This window comes from Tupaia chinensis, unplaced genomic scaffold (assembly GCF_000334495.1).
Source record: "Tupaia chinensis unplaced genomic scaffold, TupChi_1.0 Scaffold143913_1, whole genome shotgun sequence".
Lineage (NCBI taxonomy): Eukaryota > Metazoa > Chordata > Mammalia > Scandentia > Tupaiidae > Tupaia > Tupaia belangeri.
Genome location: NW_006203764.1, coordinates 2,008,622 through 2,026,685, shown reverse-complemented (window position 1 = coordinate 2,026,685; position 18,064 = coordinate 2,008,622). Strand labels below are relative to the sequence as shown.

Below are 18,064 nucleotides of genomic sequence, written 5' to 3'. Positions count from 1 at the left end.
GACAGAACAAAGCAAAAAACAGCCACCTTAATATGTGATAGGTGTTCTGGGATGTAAACATTTGACACAGCAAATGCCGCTGCCAGATCTCCCACACCACTATGTGAAAGCTTAGGATTGATGTTCGCCATGCTTAGTAAGTGAGGAACGGAAGTGTGACTGTGAGGACGAATTCATGCTTCATTTGGAATCTGATAAAAGGTCAAGTCTGAGTTGCCAGTTATTAGCTTATTGGCCTTCAGCAAAATACGTCACTGTTCTGAGTCTGTTTCTTCCTTGGTAGAAACACATATATTTTCTGCTAGTATGGTGGATGGCAGTGGGCCTACTGTGTTGGATCAAGGAGTCTGGAGATGTGGCCTAAATCTTGGTTACAGAGATTCTGGAGCAGAAGAAGGCAGGAAAGAGGATTGAGGATACATTTCTACAAGAGCTATCTTTGCTTTGCCTTCCGTCTAATTCTGCTAATCCCTAATCTTTAATACTCACTTCCAAATCTCTTGATAAACATTTTAGAAGATGTGGAAAATGTGCGTGAAGGAAGAGAGCTCAAGAGCAGGAGTTTAGGTTAAAAGGTGAGAGCTATTTGGTCAGCCAGTAGTTACTTATGGGATGCCTGCTATGTGTCAAGAGTTGGGGATCCAGCAGTAAACAGACATACAAGAATGCTTGCAGTCGTGAAGTTTATGTTCTAGGTCTGAGAGATGCACCACAAACAAATGAGTCAGTTGTATGTTGGATGATGGTGAGGAAGACACTTGTGAAAAGGGGTGATAAGAGCTTGGGTAAGGAGGTGGCTTTCAGTTTAAAATAGGGTCATCAGGGATGGCCTTATGGAAAAGGCAATATTTGAAAGACATCAGAGAGCCAGCCACATGGAAATCTTGGAAAAGGGAAAATTGAGAACAGATCTTGGAAGTCATGAAAAGAACTTTGTTTTTTCTTTGAGTGAGATGGAAAGTCGTTGAGGGTTTTAAACAGAAAAATGGAGTGGTCTGACTTATTTCTTAAAAGGATGTCCTTGACTGCTATATACAGAATAGATGATAGAGGGCCAATGATGGAATCATGATTTACTTAAAGGTTATTAGAATAATCCAGGCTGGAGATGATGGTGGTTTGGACTAAGATGGTAGTGGTAGAGGTGATAAATGGTCAGATTCTGGACGGATTTCTTTCAAAGGCTGGACCTTCAGGATGTTTTGGTCTTTTTGATTGGGGTGAGTGAAGAAAAGAGAGGAGCTAAGAATGGCCCCAAAGTTTTTGGGCTGAGCAACTAGAAGGACAGAGTCATCATTTACTATTTGCTGACATGAGGAAGATTTCAGGGGGAGCAGATCTGAGGGAGAGATCAGTCAAGTGTGGATAAGGTGAGATTCCTATTAGATATCCAAGGGATACAGAGGAGATAGTTGGATTTGCAGTGGTTATTATTTAATGCTCATTTTGCACAATAAGTTGGTAAATCAGGAAAGTTCTATTTAAATGATTTAAATCTCTTTGATGATGGTACTGTAATTCACACTTTAATTTTAAATTCTTTTAGAGAGAGATTTTTGCTATAGGGTGCATGTGCTTGCTGGAGAGACAAAATGTGAAAAATCATGCCCCCAGGGGAAATGGCCATGCTGCAGTCCTTTCTCCTCCATTCTCTTCTCTGGATTTTGGGCTCACATGTACACGTGCTCAGCATGAGTTTTAAGCCACCCATCTGGGACTCAAACCACAATCTACTACATGGAATCTGCTGGTCCCTGTAATTCACATTTTATACATTAGGAACTAATGAAGGAAATTTAACTATCTTACGATATGAAACTGTTTTATGTAAGTTCCATGTTATTGTACTAACATTGCTATATGAGTTATAAAATAGGCATATAAGGGAAATCGCCATAATGGAATAAAAAAAGTAATTCTTCTAAGTGCCTCTACATTACACACACACACATACACAACACACACACACACACACACACACTTCTAGAGAAGTGTAAGTGATATATTTGATGAAGCTTGTTTAGAAATATAGCCCCCCCCACTCTGATGTGTTGAAAACCAATGTTCTAATATAGGCTTTAAGTTCAAATATGCATTTAAAAATTCTTTAAGTGTAAATGGAGATGGCTGTGAATATAGTTAATTGTTAAAAACATGCTCTTATATTTAAGAAACTTTTAAAAACAATTTACTTCATCATTATTTATGTTCTGATTAGTTGTTTAAAAGGGAAGATACATTTCTACACTTTTAAGTATATTCCTTCTTATAGTAGAATGCATAATGTTTGTTTTTTGAAGCAGAAATAAAAGTAATGGAACACATGCATTTCTGAGCTTTGACATTATTCTTTGGGGAGGATGACAAGCTGTACAATTCAAAGAGCAAATAGAAATTGAAATTTAGCAAGAATCCTTACTCTGTTGTTTAAAGATTTATGTACTATTTAACTTTTATTTAATAAAGCAATGAAATGTTAATTTACTTTATAAACTCCTAAGATACTTCAGTTTTATATGGCCTAATGAGTTAAATGATCAGGAGCGGATACAATAAGTAGTGTATATCTTTGAAGGTCATACTTACTAATTTGTGGAATATGACTATGGTCCTATAATCTTGAACTTATTAGAATTATAATTTCTGATCTCTCATCTGTGTAACTAGCAAATTTTCTTTGATTATACAGGAAATCCTGCATGTTGCAGGAGTGGAGATGCAGTTAACAGCTGCGGTGTCATTTTTGACCATTCTACAGGAAGAATCAGTGTCAATTCATACATATGCCCACTCCTTCCTCCAAGTCATTCTGCTGCATCTGGAGCACAGGGACGCAGGTTAGGCGCCTGCATGCTTAATTATGTATTTAATTATTATTTCTTTTATGTGGCAGTTTTGTTATTTGAATGCAGTTTGCCTGATGAGAATTAACTGAATGAGGCCATGCTGTCTAAGAGTTGTCCAGTGGTATGACTTAAAATAGCCATTCTCCTTCTAAAGACCACACAATTCAGTATCTTTGAAAGCTTAGATTTGTATCTATTACAAAATTTATGTTTATAGCATTATCATATGGCAAAAAAGCACATCTTGGGCAAAAAGATAGTCTCCCAATATTATTGTTTAAAATATACATTATATATATATGTGTGTGTGTGTGTGTGTGTGTGTGTGTGTGTGTGTATGTATGTGTGTGTGTATATATATATATATATATTAGCTAAGACAAAAGAAAGTAGAGAAACTCCTTAGAATAATAATAATAAAAGTAATTATTTCCATTTTATCATTAAATGATACCTTGACTATTAGTGACTGAGACAAAGCTTAATTTGTAATTGAACCATTTATTTAGCATGCTATATCTGTCAATCAGGTGTCAGCAATGCATGGCTGGAAACTCTTCTGTCTGTGATAGAAGAATTGCCAAAAGAAACCCTAAGGCATGAGGTAATCTCTTTTTTCTTTTCTTTCTCCCTCCTTCTTTCCCTCCCTTTCTTTCTATCTCTTTTAGGTATATATCACTAAGTCATCATTCTAAGTTTTACCATTTAATTTAAAGGCCAGAAATGGATTGATATTTTAATTAGAATTTTAAAAGTATTCTGTTGAATTATTTCCCATGTATTGTATTGTATCAGTTTATTTTTCTTTTGGGATTGTCTGATCCTACCCTTTGAACACTGTGTATGTTTACCATTTATCTGTTAGGGTTGTCAATTTTTTGTTATACTCGCAAATGTTATTGTAGATCTTTTTCCAATATATTCTTTGCCTTTTAGTTTTCAACATTGTTCAGTATGCTCTTCTCTACAGGCTTTGTGCAAGTTAAGATAAAAGAAGTCAAAAATAGAAAATTATCCTTTAGTGAAATGATTTTGCATTCTTTGATCATCCCTATAATATGTTTCTTTTCAAATAAGTCATGCTTGAAAAAAACAGTTATAGTTAATAAAATACCCTCCACTGATTTCATTTTGGTCCTTTCTTTGCCCTCATACAGTACAATTTATGGTTCTATTGTAATGTCAAAATATTTACTTGATAATGGGAAGATTTATCCAGTTATACGATGTTTGTATACTAGATAATTACAAATATAGAAATGTTGAATGTAATGTAGATGTGTTATTTACATTTTTGGAATAGTGACATACGGTAGAATGCGATTTTTACTCTATAGAGTGCCGTATATTATTTAATATGATTTTTAAGACTTAAATTAATCTGAATTTTAAGACTTCAGATATGCATTTTATTTGATTTCAAACTTTTCACTTTTAAATTCTGTTTATTATTATGAATTTAGTAATTATGTCTACTTTGTTGAAAGGAAAGCCATTTGACTCCTTTATTAGAGTCACAGAATTTCAGAAATTGGACGGATGTTAGGATGGCATATTCTAATTTCCCTTTTAAGTAGATGAGAAATCTGGGGATAAGAAAATGTTAAGTTTACTGGGAACCAGCAGTTAGTGTAATGGCTATGTTGCTGGATTCCCATGTAGTTGACCGTGGTTCGTGTCCCGGACCCAGTGGCTTAAAACTCACGCCGGGCACGTGTGCATGTGTGCCCAAGATCCCGAGAGGAGAATGGAGGAGAAAGGATTGCGGTGTGACCATCCCCCCGGGGGGTGATTTCTCGCTTTCTGTCTCTAAGTCTCTCTCTGTCTGTCGGGCAAGCGCATGCGCCCTATAGCGAAAAACCTCTCTCAAAAAAAAAAAAAATGTTAAGTTTACTTAGAGAAACTGAAGGGCTGGGGCTAGGCTCAGCGAATGATGATCATGGTTCTTTACACTGTCATGCTGTTGAGGTTTGAATATCAGACTTAGGTGGTTGTATTCAGATGATAGAATTACCCAACAGAATGTACTGAAGCTATTATATTTTCTATCACATTAGGATAAATATAAAAATCTATATGGAATAAAAATAAATTTTAGAGTATCTGATGAGTACTTTGGATTTTTCTCTTTTGAAAGTGTACAACTCAAAATACTTTCTAAATTTTTTTCTTCTTCATGATAGAGTGTGCGCATGCCTGAAAGAGTGAGAGAGAAGAGAGAGAGAATGACAGAGAGCAAGACAAGCTCCTTCCACAGTCCCCTTTCTCCAGTCCTCTAGCCCATCAAATACTGGACACTCACACATGTCTGGTGTGTTTCAGGCTGACCAGGCTGAGAATTCGAACTATAGTTACCATGTAATATCTAGCTTCTTTTGAGCAGCATGTTACTGCTTCACCATAGAACTGGGCCTCACATTATACTTAACACGCACATATATATTGTAAAATTCTCTATAAATTTTTCTTCACTTTGTTCCCCCTGCACTTGTTTTTAGTTACATAATTTATCAACATCTTTACCTTAAATAACTCAGAAGACAGATAAAGGTGATCCTGGTTTTAAGCAATTATGTGCTTCAAATTGTAATTCAGGTTCTTTGAAAACATTTAGAACATTAAAATACTTTTGGAAGAAGACAGTTGACATTAGTGACAAGAATGAACCTTTGTGATTTTGTTTCTAAATTTTTTTCTCTTTAGATTTTGAATCCCCTTGTTTCCAAGGCACAGCTTTCTCAAACAGTCCAATCTCGTTTAGTTAGTTGTAAAATTTTAGGAAAATTGACCAACAAATTTGACGCCCATACGTAAGTATTTGTGTATAGTTTTTTCTCTATTTTATTAAACTGATTCAAAATGTATTATGATGATATGATTAACAATCATGTTAGAATTATATTACTTCATGTTGCATAGTAGTTTAGCTGTTTTTTACATTTTTTTGAATTTTTTATTTAATTTTGTTTATTGATTATTATTATTTTAAATTTGCTCTAGTGCATGTGTGTTCACTAGAGGGGGTGGTGGGAGTGAGAAAGCAAGCTACCAGGTTTGGGACTTGAACCATGGTCGGCCATATGGGAGTCCAGCCCCCAGCCACCACGCCACCTCCTGGTCCCAGTTTAGGTATTTTAGCTTTATAGAATTCCTAGGGAGGAGTCTACTTATTCAGATGCATTTCTTCTCAACTTCATGGCTTTTCAAAAATCTATACAGTGACCTTTTCTTCTACTTCCCACTTCAGTCTTTCCTGTCTCATACCTACATTTTGGTAGGTATGTAGATCTGTGCCCTTTGAGCACTGTGTAGATGTACCATTTATCTGTTAGAATAGTCAATCTTTTGTTATACTTGAAAATTACCCTTTGAGGAGAAAATGGCCTTATTTTATAGCTTTCTAAAATTGGTAAGCATGACATATAGAATTTCTTCTACTTTTTTCTTTTCATTCTTTCTTTCTTTTCTTTTTCTTTTTATTTTTTAATTGCTCACCAGTGAGAGGGGAAGACAGAGAGGGAGAGGGAAAAAGCACCTCCCTATGGGGCATGGCTGCACCGCATTCCCCTCTCCTCCGTTTCGCCATCCTGTTGGGATTTTGGACACGCACACATGCACATTCACACACCTGTGCACATGTTCTTGGGGAGTATTTTAAGCTTCTAGGGCCAAGATTTGAACTGCATTTGACCATGTTGGATCTGATTCCCTTAACCAAGAGGCCATGGAACTAACCCAAAGATAGAATTTCTGCTTTCTTACATTATTGTTAGGAATTTGTTATTTTGAGAAATTTATTATATTTTGAGGATTTTATGGAACTTGTTTCTAATTTTCAGGCAACTCTCTGCCTAGATGAAAAATATCACAGGAAATAATGGAGTATGTAATTATGACTCAAGAGTAAAATATAAAATTGAAGAATACTTTAGTTGTTTGCTTCTAGAATCAGATACATTGCTGCGATAGCCTTTTAGTTTAGGTACAAATGTTTAACTGCCAATCCAAAAGTGCTCATTATTTTAAAAAGACCCTGTCATTTACATAATTTACAAGTAGCAGATGATAATATCCAAATTTACTAACATATATAAAAATACATTATAAATTTTATTTTAAAGTATATTTGTTGTTATTGAGCTAAGTTAAGATTTTGATAATTGTTTTAAAATATTAATTATTCTAAAACACCCATTTGCATGTTTATTTTTCTGCTCCACCCCCATTCAGCATTAAAAGAGAAATACTTCCTCTGGTAAAATCACTTTGTCAAGATGTAGAATATGAAGTTCGATCATGTATGTGTCGGCAATTAGAAAATATAGCTCAGGGCATTGGGTAAGTATATTTTCAATCCCTTATAGCATAGTCTTATTTCTGGATTGTCAGACAAGCATATCCTATTCCTGTATTCTATGAAATCATGGTATTAAAAATGTTATCTTAAAAATGATCTTAACAAGTATTGCCTGATATGTCTGGATTAAAAAAGGTAAAAGAGAATGTGTTTAGTAAGATGGTAGCCATTCAGTTATTATTATTTCATTGATTTTTTACCTTAGTTACCTAATTATCATTCCAAATGCCTAGATTCAGGAGCAGAACATACGTCAGTGTAAACCATTCTTGGAATATAGTTATAGTATTTCTTGGTTGGTTATTTTTTTTTGCTGTTTATGTTATTGGGTTATTTCAGATGGGATTACTCTGATAGCCTTTCCGTATCTCCTGTGCAACTCCGGCTTCCACTATCTGCTTTGTTGTTATTCTTGCTCTTGGAGTGCATGAACTTCAGGAAGAAGATACATAGGACAACAGATCTCTTTACTTGTAAAAACCAACCCCACATCAAGCTAGAAGTATGATATTAAAAGGAGCCTTATCTAAAAACAATCTTAGAAAGTAGTTCTTTTTTTTCTGTTTTAAGCTCATTCATTTATCTCTTCCATGAGAAGAGAGACAGAAAGAGAGATAAGTAGAGAGATAGAACCCCCAAGAGGGTCTTGATAACCACTATCTATGCTCAGCTTCAGCCAGCCCCAGATTATGTGCAAGTACATGCCCTGTGTACCCAAGGAGGCCTTTGGATAAGCTTTGCAGAACATCCATTTTGCCACCGCATCACTGTCTGGCCCTGAAACTTTTTTTTTTTTAAAGGATTCTATATTGGTACAAAAAACACTGGAGCCCACTATTTTTAGTAGAAGTTGTTCCAATTTCATTTGGTTCTTAGTTTCACAAACAAGAACCATCAGATTATGGCCATTTGGACCATTGTTAAATTTTTAAAAATCTGAGTTTGGCCAGCAGTTGGTGTGGTGGTTAAGGCACTGGACTCCACATGACCAACCACAGTTTGAGTCCCAGACCCGAAGGCTCAAAACTCATGGCAAGCACGTGTGTGTGTGCCCCAAATCCCAAGAAGAGAATAGAAGAGAAGTGATTGCAGTATGGCCACTGGGAGGTGGTTTCTCACTATCTCTCAATCTCTCTCTCTCTCTCTGTGTCTCTAGCAAGGCACTAAGCCTGTAGCAAAAAATCTCTCTTAAAAAAAAAAAAAGAAACTGGGTCAATCTTCAATGTTTTGGGAAAGCTTTAGAATGTTACACAGAGACTCAGGGTATAGTAATACACTCTGTCCTGTGACTACTTTTGCTAAGCAGGATATAAATGTGTTGAAAAATGCTCCAATAGAGTAGTTGATTCCCTTTGATCTCAGGGTCAGCTTCTTTTTAATAAATCTTCTGTCTAGATGACTCTCTTTGGATCGTTATGGACCATAATGAATTTAGACTTACCCAGATCTGTGCTTATCAACCAGTATCAGAACTGATTAGGAAATACAGTGTTATCCTAATCACTCTATCAAGATGTAGAAAATGCATTCTATTTTTTGTCATCTGATATTTTTACTATTGTTAATTATAGATGGGTCAAGTGTGTTCAAATTAGTCTTCTGAAAACTCATATAGTATTATTGCTTAAGGACTAATTTATAAAAATAAAATTAGAATCTACCTAATTTAAGTTATAATATGCTTAAGAAAGTAATTTGCTTAATTATATGTACATTTATTTCATCTGAAGGGTTTTTTCTTTTTTTTTCTCTTTCATGGAAATGTTTACTCTAGTAAGGGAAGTAGACAACACTAGAAAAAGAGATCATTTTAAATATCAAGCAGAGATTGAGATCAGATTATGTTGATAAGAATATAAGATTATTTAGAAACAAAATTTCTAAGAAATTGCCAATTAAACTTATTCATCTAAGTTGTTAACAGTTTTGTAAGAAAATCTGGAGCTATACCATACCTTGCAGAGATTCATATGTTGCACAAACAGCTTGTATTTATTCTATGTATAAGGAGCAAATATTAAAAACTTAAAGCAGATTTTAAGCATAGTGTTTCCTTTCTTGTTTTTTAAAGATTTTTTTTTTTTTTTGCTGTAGGGCAGTGTGCTCACTGGAGAGACAAAGAGGGACAGGGAGACAGAAAGCAGAACCCCCCCCCCCTCAGAGGGGGATTTCAAGTTTTTATGTCCTATTAAAAACTTAATCATAGGAAAAGTGTTAGATGAAAAATAATTTTAACCAAGAATACTATACCCAGCAAGATTATCTTTCATATGGGAAAAAAAGACAAAAACATTCTCAGATAAACAAAACCTGAAAGAATTTATCGACACTAGACCAGCTCTCCAAGAAGCGCTGAAGGGAGTGCTATACTAGAGAAACTAAAGTCATACACACAGAAATAAGAGTATAAGAAACAACTAAGAGAATAGTCAACCTAATTGTAGAGACAAGTCGGGAGTTGAATGTTAACTTCCAGAGTTTAAATGGAAAGATCAGGCCACAGTAACACTGCAAATTCAATAGAAGAGAGATTAATTATGTGAGTCTGAACTAATGAAATAGAATTTTTTTTTTACTTTAGACTAAAACATTACTGATTTTCTTCAATGATTTGATTTCCATATTTAAATATTTTTGTCTTCTCTTGAACTGTTGATAGGTTCATCTACCTACTATTTGGATTGAACTCTAACCTTTTTCATGGCGTTAAGTTTTAAAACTTAAATTTCTCTTAATAGTTTTTGATTTTGGTATATTAAAAATAAAACTGTTTTTCCTGACATTAAAAGATGCAATAAAGGGAACCAGCAGTTAGCGTAATGACTATGTCGCTGGACTCCCACGTAGTCAACCGCGAATCAACCGCGGTTCGTGTCCCGGACCCGGTGGCTTAGAACTCACGCCGGGCGCATGTGCATGCATGCCCAAGATCCCGAGAGGAGAATGGAGGAGAAGGGATTGCGGTGTGACCATCCCCACTGGGGGGTGAGTTCTCGCTTTCTGTCTCTATGTCTCGTTCTGTCTGTCTGGCGAGCGCACGCGCTCTATAGCAAGAAAACAAAACAAAACAAAAAAAGATGCAATAAAAATACCTATTAATACCTAATTAATGACTGCAGTAAGTTAGATAGCTCCAGCTAGGTGCTACTTTATAGTATGTTCACTTTACTCCCTGGGGTTTACACCTAAAATCAGATATGTGTTCATAGAGGTGTATATATTAGCTGTGCTTGCTATTGATAGTTTAAATTAAGATCTTTGGTGAATAGATAAAATGTGAAAAAGCATGGAATACAACTGTACCAGTCAATTCAGTGGGAAAAGGAAAACCTCTTCAGCAAATGGTGCCGGAAAAACTGGATTTCCACCTGTAGAAAGATGAATCTGAAACCATACCTCTCACCGTTTACAAAAATAAAGTCAAGGTGGATCAAAGATCTAAATCTAAGATCTCAAACTATAAAACCGCTCCTGGAAAACATTGGGGAAACTCTGGAAGACATTGGTGCAGGGAAAGACTTCTTAAATAAGACCGCCAAAACACAGTTGATCATCCCCCAAATAGACAAGTGGAATTACATCAGGCTAAGAAGTTTCTGCATGGCAAAAGACACAGTAATTAGTGTGAATCGACAGCCCTCTGATTGGGAAAATATTTTTGTTAATTATGCATCAGATAAGGGTCTCATAAGCAGAATACACAAGGAACTCAAGCCGCTGTTTGGAAAAAAGATGATCAACCCTATTAAAAGATGGGAGAAGAAGTTGGAAAAAAAAAAAACCACTCTCTAAAGATGACATACAAATAGCCAAAAGGCATATGAAAAAATGCTCCACATTCCTCATCTTATGGGAAATGCAGATCAAAACAACATTGAGATACCACCTAACCCTGGTCAGAATGTCTAAGATTAAAAAAACAAAAAATGATAAGTGTTGGCGGGAGTGTGATGAAAGGGGAACTCTTTTACACTGCTGATGGGAATGTAAATTGGTCCAGCCTCTGTGGAGAACAATTTGGAGATTCCTCCAAAATCTACAAATAAAACTACCATATGACCCAGCAATCCCACTCCTCGGTATCTACCCAAAGGACAGAAGAATTCTTCATTGGAAAAGTGCTTGCACACCGATGTTTATTGCGGCACTATTCATGATTGCCAAGACATGGAACCAACCCAGGTGCTCCCATACGGATGAATGGATTGAAAAACTGTGGCACATATACTCTATGGAATACTATTCAGTCATAAAAAAAAAAAACCACCCTGGCTTTTGGCAAAAAGTGGAAGAATATGGAAGATTTACTGCTGAGTGAAGCAAGCCAGGTTATGAAGGAGAGATACTGTATGCCCCCACTTAATATATACCGAGTGTCTGCACTCTGTAACTGAAACTGATTGACCTAAGGTTGTACAAACACAAGAGATGGGGGTTAGTGCCAGAAGTGGAGTGTGTAGAGAAGAGGGACCTAAAGAAGGACATTTGGAGGAGGGATATGGAGACAGAACATTGATGGGTTGGGGAGGTGTGGTCTTATTGGTGGAAGATATTCTAATCAACTGGACTGGGGAGAAATGTTCACATCTTGAAAGGTTCACTTTGTAAGCTAAATAATATGATTGAATGTATATAAAAATTTAAAATAAAAGTGAATAAAAAAAAGAAAACAACTGTAGATATCAGAGACAGTGTGGGAGAAGGGGGAGAATTAGCAGAGGGTGAGAGATAAGGAATTAAGGGGGGGAAGCAAAGTATATAAGCAACAAGAAATAGAAAATTATTTGTTGATGGTAACATGTATGACAATACCCTTGATTGAGTCAATATTAGTATATTCTGGGTGGGAAATCTCGTTTTGTATACTGTATTGATGTATAGGGAATGATTGTAAATAATTTAAAAAAATCAAAAAAAAAATAAGCAAAAAGAAAAAATGGCTGCCTTCATAAAAATCTTAAAAATACTTAATCATAGGATTTCCATGGTATGATGACTGAGAATTATTAATACCTGATTCATACTTTTTATCTTCCCTTTGAGAAATATCTAACAAACCCTATAGAGCAATACATTGCTTCCCCCCACCCCCTTTCAGCATTTGGGATAAGGAATGTTATTTTTTTATTATATATATTTTTATTTCAATTTATTTTATACATTCAATCACATATGTAACTTAGCTTGTAAAGTGAATATTCCAGCATGAATACATTTCTCAAAGTCCAGTTAGGAATACTATACATGTTATCTTCAACAGATAATAACCCATTTCTTGGTCCCTTAAATGTCTTGCCTCTCTATTTTTCTCCTTAATGTCTTTCCTCAGACTCTCCTCCTTCTCTCACCCTCTTCCCACACTGTATCTGGTATCTATAACCATTTTCTGTATCCTCTAGTCATTCCACTTCAGCCATAGAGTGCAGATGGTCGGTATATGTTAGGTGGAGAATACAGTGTTTCTCCTTCATAGCCTGACTTGCTTCACTCAGCAGTAAATCTTCCATATTCATCCACTTTCTGTAAAAAGCCATTGTCTTGTTTTTAATAGCTGAGTAGTATTCTGTAGACTATATGTGCCACACTTTTTCAATCCATTCCTCTGTTCATGGACATTTGGGTTGGTTTTATGTGTTAGCAATCGTGAATAATGCTGCCGTAAACATAGATGTGCAAACACTTTTCCAACTAAGCATTCTTCTGTCCTTTGGGTAGATACCAAGGAGTGGGATTGCTGGATCATATGGTAGTTCTATTTGTAGATCTTTGAGTAATCTCCACATTGTTTTCCACAGTGGCTGGACCAATTTATATTCCCACCAGCAGTGTAAGAGAGTTTCCCTTTTACCATACCCCTGCCAGCCCTTATCAAATTTTTTTTTTTTTTTAATCTTAGTCATTCTGACCAGGGTTAGGTGGTATCTCATTGTGGGTTTTTTTTTTTTTTTTCTTTTGGAGAGGTTTTTGCTATAGGGTGTGTGTGCTCGCCAGACAGACAGAAAGAGACAGAGAGACAGAAAGCAGGAAATCACCCCCCGGGGGGGATGGCCACGCCACAATCCCTTCTCCTCCATTCTCCTCTCGGGATCTTGGGCACGCATGCACCACGCGCCTGGCGTGAGTTTAAACCACTGGGTCTGGGACTCGAACCGTGGTCGACTACATGGGAGTCCAGTGACATAGCCCTTATGCTAACTGCTGGTCCCCTCATTGTGGTTTTGATTCTGCATCTCCCTTATAATGAGGGATGTAGAGCATTTTTTTATATGCCTTTTGGCTATTTGTATATCTTCCTTAGAGAGTGTTTTTTTTTTTTTTTCCAACTTATTCTCCCATTTTTTAATTGGGAGCTTTTTTTGGGAAAGCTCCTTGAGTTCCCTCTATATTCTGGTTATCAGTCCCTTATCTGAAGCATGGTTTACAAAAATATTTTCCAATTCTGAGAGCTATTGTTTCACACTAATTACTGTGTCTTTTGCTATGCAGAAACTTCTTAATCTGATGTAATCCCATTTGTCTATTTATTGACTATGCTTTGGGGTCTTATTTAAGAAGCCTTTGGCTACTCTAATGTCTCCCAGAGTTTCCCCAGTGTTTTACAGCAGTAGTTTTATAGTTTGAGATCTTAGGTTTAGATCTTTGATCTACTTTGAGTTGATTTTTGTCAATGGTGAGAGGTAGAGGTTCAGATTAATTTTTCTGCAAGTGGATAGCATGCCCCATTGGGGGTTGCTTTTGGCTTTCTGATTCTCTGGCAAGTATACACAGCCCTGTCAGTTAAAAAAAATAGTTATTGTGGTGTGTTTTAGGTAAATGGAGATATAATGTATGCCTTGAAATATAAGTAAAAAGATTTTGTTTGGGTTTTACAATTAATACTGATAAGCTTTTAAAATTAGTCCAGATCATTTGCTGAGGTTGCTTAAAATTCTTTTTTTTTAAATTTTTGTTCCCTTACCCCAAAAGTTGCTTACAATGTAAAACTATATTACAATTTTTAAAGTTTAACATAAACTTTAAGATCTCTGTCATTAACATCTTTGTAGATAAAGTTTAAGATAAACTCCTAGTGGGACCAACAATTAGTGTAATGGCTATGTCACTGAATTCCCATGTAGTCGAACATGGTTCGAGTCCCAGACTCGGTGGCTTAAACTCACGCTGGGCGTGTGTGCGTGCATGCCCAAGATCCCAAGAGGAGAATGGAAGAGAAGGGATTGCAGTATGGCCATCCCCCATGGGGGGGGTGATTTCTTGCTTTTTGTCTCGCTGTCTCTCTCTGTCTCTCTGGCGAGCACACACACTCTATAGCAAAAACCTCTAAAAAAAAAAGGATAAACTCCTAGTCATTGTGTTCTCTGAGGGGAGATATTATGCTGAGGGTAGTGGAACTGATTTAAATAATTATGAAGTTATTGTTCACATTTCTTATGTTTAGGTCATACTTTCCCTGCTAGACTGGCAGCTTCTGAATAGCAGAAACAATATCTTTATGATTTTTGATATGTTCCACAGCACCTATCCTAGTCCCCTGTCTTTGTAACTTCTTGCTGTGAATTTGTTGATTTGATATATTTTCTTCTACTCCTTATTGTGCAGGACAGAACTTACGAAAAGCATGGTGCTCCCTGAATTAATAGAACTCTCTAGAGATGAAGGCAGCAGTGTGCGACTTGCAGCTTTTGAAACTTTGGTTAATCTGCTTGATATATTTGATACAGGTAAATCTTGATGTGGACGTGTTTTTGCTTTTGAAAACAGTACTTCCCCATGTATTTTGTATTTCTAATAAGGATTAAAAGCAGATTCAGAATTGCTTCTGTTAAGTCTTACTGTACATGTTAAGCCTCTCTCCTCTTTTCGTGACTCCTTTTCCTCTAGTGTCTTCTTCGCTTCCACTTTACCCTCATAGCATCCAGTGCTGCTACACAGTCCATTCCTTTCTCTCTTCTCTCACAAAATTTATGTTTGACTTGTACATGGGGCTAAGAATTTCTTTTGGTTATCAGCCTTTGTTTTTCTTAATTAATTGAATTAAGACAGATTCTGACTAAAACTGTCTTAATGAGTTTCCTCCCATACATACATATATACACATATACACATAAATATAGTTTAGGTTTTTGCTATAGGAGTGTGTGCACTTCCAGAGAGGAGAGAGACAGCGACAGAGAGAGGGAAAGTGAGAAATGACCCTCCCAGGGGGATGGCCATGCCTCTATTCTCCTATTGAGATTTTGGGCACACATACACATGCGCCTGGTGTGATTTTCAAGTCACTGGGTCCAGGACTTGAACTATGGTCAATCATGTGGAAACCCAGCCGCCTTAACCACCATGCCACATGCTGCCCCCACCCCCAATAATATTTTAATTAAAGAAATTTCATGGTCATAGGAAGAGAATTTGGGATAGGATATTTGAGCAGGAATGGGTAAAGAGGTTTAATATTATAATGATCAAGTCACAAAGATAACTGGATGCTTTACTGAGTATATCACTAGACTCTCGACTAATAGTGGACATTCATTCATCAGTAAACATTTACCATTCGATAGTGTAAAATTTGACTGGGTAAATGCCAAGTACTTGTGTATAAAACTCAATTTTATAATCATAGGATTATATTTACTTGTATTATCAATATTTTATCTGAATTAGGAGAGCCTTTTAAAGATTATTACAGTAAGGCGAGCAGATGGTATAATGGTTGATGTGCTGGACTCCCATGTGGCTGAGCACAGTTCAAGTCTCAGACCTGGTGGCTTGGAACTCATGCCAGGTATAATGAGGATAATGGAGAAGGGATTGTGGGATAGCTGACCCCCTGGGTGGATGGATTGCTTTCTTTCTCTCTGTGTCTCTCCAGTGAGTGCATGTGCCCTATAGCAAAAAAAATCTCTCTCTTTTTTTTTGAGAGGCTTTTGCTATAGAGCGTGTGCGCTTGCCAGAAAGACAGAGACAGTGAGAAAGTGAGAAATTACCCCCTAGGGGGGATGACCAAGCTGCAATCCCTTCTCCTCCGTTCTCCTCTCGGGATCCTGGGCACGCACGCACATGCGCCCAGTGTGAGTTTAAGCCGCTGGGTCTGGGACCCAAACCGCGGTCGACTATGTGGGAATCCAGTGACATAGCCATTAAGTCAACTGCTGGTCCCACAAAAATCTCTCTTAAAAGAAAAAAAGATCATTGCAATGTGAATAATAATTATGGATGGTGTTGCTGAAAAATTGTTTAGGCAATATGACAAACCAGAAGAGTAAAAAATATAGTACATGATAAATGAACGAATCTCTGTTCTAATTGGCAACCCCAGGTTCCAAAGTAGAAAATTTAAGTGTCTTAGTTTGCTATTGTGTTGCTAACAAGAATACCTGAAACTGACAGTTTATTTATTTGACTTATCATCCTTGTGACTGGAAAGTCCCAGGGCATGAGGCCAGCATCAGGCTGGCCTATTTTCTATGTCACAACATGGCTGACAGAAGCAGAGAGGATGGCAGATATGTGTGAGAGAGAGACCTAGGGCCACTTATCTTCCTTTCAGAACAGCCTGCTTGTGCAGAGACTAACCATGAGAGCTACCACTCATCTGCCTTGCCAGACGGTATTAATCCATTAATGAGGGTAATGTCTGTGATCAAAGCACTGCCCACTAGGCTGCACCTCTTAAAGATCTCACCACCTCTCAGTGCCATTACTCGGCACCAAATCTCACAATATAAACCTTTCAGGGACAAACCATTATCTAAACCATGACACTTGGCATCATCTTTGAAATTGTCTCCTGCGCCACTCACTCTCCGTTAACTGAGATCAGGGCTGACCTGTGTACGTGGCTTTATTTCCTACCATTCTTTCCTACTCCTCTTGCCTCCGATGCTCTACTTCCACTTGCTTTATCAGAGTCTTTCACACCTTTAGCCTGTTCATACTCTTCTCTCCCTGTTGTTCCCATCCCTCACTTTTCTTCTCCCCAGCGTCTCCTTTACTGCCTAGTTCAAATGCAGTTTGTTCTCTGACATCTTTCCAAATCTTTTATAGCAGGAATTGGCAAACCATGGCTTATAGGCCAAATCTTGCCTGCCACCTGTTTTTGTAAATAAAATTTATTTGAACATAGTCATGTGCATTTGATTATGTATTGTCTGTGGCTGTTTTTGTGCTATAACCACAGAGTGGAATAATTGGAACAGTCTGCAAAGCCTAGAACATTGACCAAATAAGTTTGCAGACCCTGCCTAGATCGACTAGTAAAACAATGGCCACGTTGTCTTATATTTTTGTGTTTGGTTTCTTTGCTGTTTTGAGTTTTTTTAAGTTCAGGGACCATTTGTTGTTTGTCTTTCTACTTCTGCCACTTAACGTTTGATCTGTGAGAAATTTAATAAATGTCAAGTGAATGTCATGTAATAGAAACAGTAGATACGGTACTGAAGTATAATGATAATAGTGACAGTAACAACAGTCATACTGATAAACCTGTTAGGGTGTTTTACTTACACTGTCAGACCTTTAATAAAGTAGTGATTCGGGTTTGAAATTTTAACTGTTAGAAACTTCGAGAGTGTTCAGAATAGAATCTTTTAATTCTGATATATCAGAAATTTATGAACTAAGCACATATGTTCAAAGAATCAGTTAACTTTTAAAGAAGAGTCATTTAAGAAGTAAAATTCAATATGCATATTGAATTCTATATTACTAACTAACTTAATTTCAATAAAAAATGAAATCATAAGATAGGCTTCAACTGCAGCAAGGTATGAGAGGTATGTGAAGTGGAATAAGAAGTTTCCTGTGCCTGCCACTGATCTATTTCTTATTAAATGGTGTTAGAATTTTTTTAGCTATTCAGACT

The 18,064-nt window shown here is 36.7% G+C and overlaps 1 protein-coding gene across 3 annotated transcripts in view; it reads left to right on the top strand.

Moving 5' to 3' along the window:
* The window catches only part of PPP4R4 (protein phosphatase 4 regulatory subunit 4), a 128,399-nt gene that overhangs the window by 69,598 nt on the left and 40,737 nt on the right, over positions 1-18,064 (top strand). For all 3 annotated transcript variants that reach the window (XM_014582905.2, XM_014582904.2, XM_027767092.1), the window contains 5 exons: positions 2,690-2,837; positions 3,377-3,450; positions 5,550-5,656; positions 7,077-7,184; positions 14,803-14,924. In XM_014582905.2, coding sequence (XP_014438391.1) covers positions 2,690-2,837; positions 3,377-3,450; positions 5,550-5,656; positions 7,077-7,184; positions 14,803-14,924 — 559 coding nt within the window. The remainder of the gene's footprint in view (positions 1-2,689; positions 2,838-3,376; positions 3,451-5,549; positions 5,657-7,076; positions 7,185-14,802; positions 14,925-18,064) is intronic.